The 6700-nt window shown below is 58.0% G+C and overlaps 3 protein-coding genes across 3 annotated transcripts; 2 read left to right on the top strand and 1 right to left on the bottom strand.

Annotated features, from left to right (window-relative positions):
- The first annotated feature begins 551 nt into the window (after positions 1-551).
- Positions 552-3763, top strand: SDRG_04206 (hypothetical protein). The gene is made up of 4 exons (XM_008609869.1): positions 552-2925; positions 2973-3125; positions 3173-3552; positions 3601-3763. Exons 1-4 carry the CDS (start codon positions 610-612, stop codon positions 3671-3673), a joined length of 2922 nt encoding a protein of 973 aa, XP_008608091.1. The 5' UTR covers positions 552-609; the 3' UTR covers positions 3674-3763.
- Positions 3764-4538: 775 nt separating this feature from the next.
- On the top strand, positions 4539-5025 carry SDRG_04207 (hypothetical protein; the record flags this gene model as incomplete). Its single annotated transcript, XM_008609870.1, has 1 exon — positions 4539-5025. A coding segment is annotated over one exon (368 nt), but the record flags the coding sequence as incomplete, so codon positions are not given.
- Positions 4970-5965, bottom strand: SDRG_04208 (hypothetical protein). The gene has a single exon (XM_008609871.1). It carries the CDS (start codon positions 5932-5934, stop codon positions 5119-5121), a length of 816 nt encoding a protein of 271 aa, XP_008608093.1. The 5' UTR covers positions 5935-5965; the 3' UTR covers positions 4970-5118.
- Between the last annotated feature and the right edge of the window lie 735 nt (positions 5966-6700).

Genomic DNA, 6700 nt, shown 5'->3' on the forward strand with positions numbered 1-6700 from the left:
TTAGCACAAGGTGTAGCTCATTTCCTTCCTGCGAGAACGCAGCATGCAAAGAAAGCCGCGAGCTTGGGCACAGTTCGTCGCATCACTCTCGGGTTGCTGGCGCGACAAGTGCGAAATAATTGGACCCATGTCGCCACGGATCCAGGTACACCGGTGTATGCATTCGTCAATGTAGACCGCTTTGTGGACGATCGTGGCCGCAAATGGGATGTTCCTCGTTCTCTGTACTTGGCAGGTGCTGCACCTGTACTGGGACGGATCTGGCGCACTGGGATGCTCGGATCCGCCCACATTCTGCGAGCGCCACGCTCGACGTCCACCCAAAGACAAACTTCGCTCCAGTATAGAAGGTCCAATTCAGCGAATCAACTCTGTCCTTTCTGACTGCATTACGCCTCCTTCCTATATACGTTCCCCGTTCCTGGCGCGTGTTTACCTTTCGCTTCCTCCTCTACACTGGCCTCATGCAAAAGGCAACTTCAATTACCTTCCTCTATGCATATATTCTCATAATTAATACCTATATATTTTGATATATATCGAGCCACCTCCAGGATTGCATACCGGCAATATCGAAGCTCGTTTTCGGATCATCCGCAGTCGACGACGATGGACGGGTACGCGCGTCGGTGGATGACCTTCTTGCGCGTCGAGAGCGCCGAGGTCGAGCGCAAGGCCTACGAGACGCTGCGCGATCGCATGCAGTTCAAGGCTGGCGAGCACCACCCGCTGAGCGACGACGCGGCGAATCCATGGAACCAAGCCTTTGAGGACGAGCCGCTCGTGCGCGAGATCAAGACGGACCTCGACCGCCTGTACCCGCAAGGCCGCGAAATGTACTTCCAGGAGCGCCCGGCGTACATGGCCATTCTGCACAACGTGCTCTTTGTGTGGTGCAAGACGCACCCGGCGGTCGGCTACCGACAGGGTATGCACGACCTCGCCGCCGTCGTCCTCTACGCCGTCGTACATTCGACGAGCAAGCCAATGGACGAAGACACGATCGACGAGTTTACCGAGCATGACGTCTACATCCTCTTTGCCGCGCTCATGAGCCAAATGGAGCCACTCTATGCCGTGCACCAGACACCCTTGGCGCGCGACGACGCCGTCACCGAGACGACCGCCGACAGCTTGTTTCGGCCGGCAACACCCAGCGCGCTCGCGCCACTCTCGCAGCTCCAGACGCTCTGCCAGTTTATCCAGCACGACCTCTTGGCCAAGCACGACCCGCAGCTCGCTTGCCACCTCCAGCACGTCGATGTCCTGCCTGAAACGTACTGCTTGCGCTGGGCACGGCTGCTGCTCGCACGCGAGTTCCCACTCGATGACATTGTCCGCGTCTGGGACGCCATGCTCGCGCACGAATCCACCTGTGCTATTACGTCGTCGCCGCCGATCGGGTTTGCCCTGCTCCCGTACCTCTGCGTGTCGATTTTGATCCATTTCTCAAAGACGCTCCGCGGCTCGGATAACACGGGGTGTCTCCAGCTGCTCATGCGCCCCGCCGAGCTCAGCGCGGCCGAGATCATCGACAGCGCCCGCCTTCTCTTGGACCCGTTCCGCGAAGCGCAGCACGAAGACATGGACATTGTCGAGTTTGGGCCTGGGTCGCTCGGTGTCGTCTTGACTGCCGCGCAATCGCCGTTCGAGAACCGCCTCGCAGTCAAAGAATTCAAGCCAACGGCCTCTTCGGGGGCGCCAAAGGGGCCCGCAGAAGCGTCGGGCGTCGTCCGCATCGGTGATCTCGTCGAGTCGGTCAACGGCGTCAAGATCTACGGCATGAGTACGGACGACATCCGCAAGCACATTGCATTGCTCCCGCGGCCGCTCGTCATGTCGTTCCTGCACGTTGAAGACGCTTTGCCCACGGCCGATGCCTCGGCGCTCGACGACTTGAGCTCGTTTGGTATCGTTCCTGACTTTTTGCCCGGCGAGCAGTGCTACGCCCACGTCGAGACGTCCATGTACGCGCCCGTGTTCCACCCGCCGTCGGGCACGTGTGCGTCGCACTACATGGCCGGTCGCCTCTTCTTGACCAACTACCGGTGCATCTTCCAGCCCGAGGCAGGAACGTCGTCGCGTTGGGAGATGCCGGTGCTTTCGATCGCGTCGATTCTCGCCGAGTCGTCGCTCGTAGAGTCCGGTACGCACCACGTGGCGGTCGTGCCGGCCTCGCACACGCTCGGCGTCGTCTGCAAGGACACGCAGAGCGTCCGGTTTACGTTTCGGAATCATGCCGAGTACGCGCGCATGTTCAAATGCCTCACGGTGCTCGCGTACCCGGCGTCGCTCACGGATGCCTTTTGCTTTGTCTACCGCCCGCTCTTGCTGCCGGCGAAGCAGCTGCCGTCGTTCGACATTCGCGACGACTATGAGCGCCTCGGGCTCCTCGGCCCGCGCTTCCGCTGCATTGACCAAGCCTACTTGCTCTGCGACACGTATCCCCGGTACCTCGTCGTGCCCGTCGCCATGTCGGACGTCAAGCTCCAGGCTGCCGCCGCGTTCCGGTCGAGTCGACGTCTTCCCGCCGTGTGCTGGCAGCACCCAACGAATGGCGCGGTGATTTGCCGCTCGTCGCAGCCGCTTGTCGGACTCAAGTCGGCGCGGTCGAGCGAGGACGAAGACCTCGTCCGGCTACTGTGCCAGCCAGAGAACCCGGCGGCCCTTGGCGCGTACCAAAGTCACCGGTACGTCATCATGGACGCGCGTGGGCAGCTCGCGGCGGCAGGCAACAAGGCGATGGGCAAGGGCACCGAGAGCCCGGCCAACTACCGCGGCGCCAAAGTTGTCTTTATGAACATGGACAATATCCACGCGGTGCGCGGCTCGTTCCAGGCGCTTGTCGCGGCGTTCGACCCGCTCAGCGACGACAACTACCTCGCCAAAGTCGATGGTTCGGGCTGGCTCAAGCACGTGCGACTGGTACGAAATTGAGAGGTTTGGAAACACTCGAGGACGACTCTTACTAGGTGCTTCGCGGGTCGTGGGAGCTTGCCGAGTACGTGCACAGCGGCGTGTCGGTGCTCACGCACTGCAGCGACGGCTGGGACCGCACGTCGCAAATGGTGTCGCTGGCCGAGCTCATGCTCGATCCATTCTACCGGACGCTGGCGGGCTTTCAGGTTTGGACCAAAAACTCAAGATGAGAATGTGATCGCATGGAGGCTAGGTGCTCGTCGAGAAGGAATGGTGCAGCTTTGGCCATCAGTTTGGCTTGCGCTGTGGCCACGCGCGCAGTGATGTCTCGAACGAGCAGCGGTCGCCGATCTTCCTTCTCTGGCTCGACTGCGTCTGGCAAATCATGCGCCAGTTTGAGACCGAGTGCGAGTTCAACGAGAGCTGCCTCCTCCTCCTCGCCGACCACGTGTACTCGTGCAAGTATGGCAACTTTATGTTTGACTCGGAGAAAGCCCGACTCGAGTGCGCCAAGCACCACACTGCTGCGAGCATTTGGGCCGACATGCACGCGTCACGGGACAAGTTTGTCAACCCGCAGTTTGCGCCCCAGCGCACGCTCCTCTTTCCGAGCACGACATGGAAGAATATCAAGTCGACTTGGTTGATATTGTGCCTGATTGTCTCATGGTCAACGTGTAGGCTCTGGAAGGCGTACTTTGCGCGCTTTGACCCGACGTTTGTGCCGCCTGTGGCCAAACTCCAGTTCTACTAAACTTTAGTTCTACTAAACGCACGATTCATTGTCCACGGACGCTTGTATGATATATTGATACTAACACAATTGTAATGTCTTGGTCAGTCGTTGCTGCTGCCCTAGCGACTGCGGGCACGTAAGTCGTCGGCTTGCACCCACGATGACCCCCTGCCACAGTGACGACAAACAGGATCCAGATCTGACATCGTCGTCCAGATCTTTAGAGAGGACGCTGGGCTACTGGGTACGACCAGATTGGTCATGAGCGAGGTCCCATTCGTCAGGACGCGCACTGATGCTCATCACTTTGGCTCGCACGCATCGCGCTTGGAACAGCGGAGGAAGAGTTCGTACGTTGTACTCTCAAAGTCCAGTTAAACTGCCGGCTTTACCACTACGGACTCCATCGACGACGGACAAACGGCTTCGAGGGTTGTGGTTGTATCAAGGTTCTGTCAATGGTGGTGTGCACTCAACGCGTGAGCTGCTACTACGAGCAGCAGAGTATCTGATAGCAAACGCATTACTACGGTTGTTTTGCTTGGTCGGACAAACCATTCTGTGGCACGTTGAAGCCGACATTATTCCCTCGACTGAAATTCGTCCAGAGAAAGTGAATAACCAAGGGTGGTCATTGACGGGTTTTTTTTAATGATCGCTCATTTCCATTGTAAGCTTACCGTAGTAGTTATTCCCTTGGTCCAGAGGTACTCGTGCCCTAAACGATCAGCTTGGGTGGGCGTGGGAGGAGGCGCCGTCGATTCAGTGTATTCCTTTCGCACTCTGGTGCTTGGACGGAAATGCGATCACGACCGTGCGTAATGTCTGGAGCTATCACCGATCATGTCGTATCCGCCTTCCGCTTGCCACTTTGCATTTTGCAGCATGTTTCAGCGCGTCGCTCGCTTCCTTCCACGCCGACTCACCAAGATGCCGTCGGCGCCACCCCGCATCAATTGGTCCCGCGTCACCAAACAACGGCCCAGCGCTGTGTATGGTGCCTTGTCCAACAAAGTCGCAAGCTTGAACCTCTACAGTGTGCTCTCCAAGATGCAGTGGACGCTCCGCCCGACGACGACGCCGGCGCGGACGTACAAGCCACGCTACGTCACCCTTGTGGGTGGCCACGCGGTGCCGTTCCATCCGTTCGAAACGCAGGTTAGCAAAGTGCAGCGTCAAGCCCTCGGCAAAGCTCTCTTTGTGATCCCCGAAGACTCGGACGGCGAGACCGACGACGACGACGATGCTTGACCGCACCGGCACCGCTCGAGAACGCAGTTATTTATCCCGTGGTGTAGTATCTCAGTCTCTTGGTCGACGAGGGACAATAGTGTAATTTTTATTATAAAAGAGTTGTTTTTATAAGACAATTTGGTCAAAACGACAACCTGGTACCGGTAGCTTATTCAGCCGATTCCCAGTGGCGAGACTCCTTGAGAACCCATAAAGACCGTGTTCGCGTGTTAGATGGGGCGGCGGACAATGCTACGGTTGCCACGGATCGTCACGTGCTCGCTCTGCGCAGTGCTGCAAAGCCGCATGACGAGTGCATTCGACCGTGCATCTAGCGCCTTCCACATGTGCTGGGCGTACGAGACTTGCTCATACGACTGGCCCGGCGCCAAGACCATGTACGGAACCTCCGTGGCGTTGGATTTCTCCCACACGAGAGCAACAGCAGCTCCGGTCGCATTGAGGAAGTGCAGGATTATCGGCGTTGGCGTCGCTGTATCGGAAGACACGCGCAGCGACTGGACATCAAGGACCTCGACGACGCTTGGCGTCGATGGTGCCTCGTAGTATTCGAGGAGCCCGCCCGCATGCATGATCTTCCACACATGTCCGACGTACGTGTCTTGCGTGTAGAGCATGTCAGGTGCTACGCGGCTGTAGGGCACGTCATCACCGTCTTCGTCGACCCAGATAATGTCGATTGGTACTCGGAAGCGGCACACAAAGGTGATGCGGGTCGGCTGCTGGCTCGTTGGCGACCGACGACGCGGTGCATCAAGCGGCGGCGCCGACGGCCGCAGTGTCACAAGAGTCGTCGAGCGTGTCGCGGTGGTGGCCGCTTGGTGCTCGAGGATCGCTTGCTTGAGCGAGTAATTGGGCATGAGCTCCGTCGACGGCAGCTCTTCGTTGGTCACGGGACTCCGCCGGTGCGACTGGAACCAGCGCGTGATCTGCGCCCGCTCGTACGAGTGGCCGTCGCGCGCAATCACGGGGTCGCGCATGATCTCGCACGAGATCGGGCACAGGAACGAGTGCAGCCCGGCCATGTTGCACTTTCGAGATGACAGCGGAACAGAGACCATCACTCTGCAATGACGTGGGCTGCGGACACGCAACTCAAACTAAGATCTTAGTTCGAATCGAGACCTTGACAAAGGATTACAGTGCCTGGTCAATTACAGAGGGCACGAGATGATAAATACACTAGCTCCAAGGGCGGGTGTGTATATCATCTTATGCAAGGGCTCTCCGTGCGGCTTTCCCGGCTCGGGCGCCGGTAGCGGACCTATTTCTTTCCTTGGACGGACTCGGTGATGATCTTGGCAATGATATGTCGGTTGATGTCGACATCTCCGTGATCCGGAACGCGCCGAGCCACGTGACGAGCAGCTTCTGGTATTATTTATCGTGTCCAGACCAAAGAACGTAGCAGATGTTTTTATTACATGCATCTAAGGGATACCCTGGAACATACTCACCGACGCTGGCGACACATTCCGATGTGTTCAACGAGAGTCGGCTCCATCAACCACGTGTACTCGTGCAAGTATGGCAACTTCGTGATCGGCTGTCGCGCGTCACGGGACAAGTTTGACGACTCGCAGCCCACACTCCTCTATCCGAGCACGACCTGCAAATATATGTGCCCTTTGTTAATGATACGGTACAGGATGTCGATGTATCTGAAAGGCGTATTTGCGCGCTTTGACCCGACGTTCGTGCCGCCCATGGCCAAAGTGCCGTTCGACTAGAAGGACACTCACTTCGGATGCTTGCTTGCGCGCAACGGTAGCGATATTCCGTTGCAGGTTG

This window comes from Saprolegnia diclina (genome assembly GCF_000281045.1).
Source record: "Saprolegnia diclina VS20 unplaced genomic scaffold supercont1.10, whole genome shotgun sequence".
NCBI classification, from domain to species: domain Eukaryota; phylum Oomycota; class Saprolegniomycetes; order Saprolegniales; family Saprolegniaceae; genus Saprolegnia; species Saprolegnia diclina.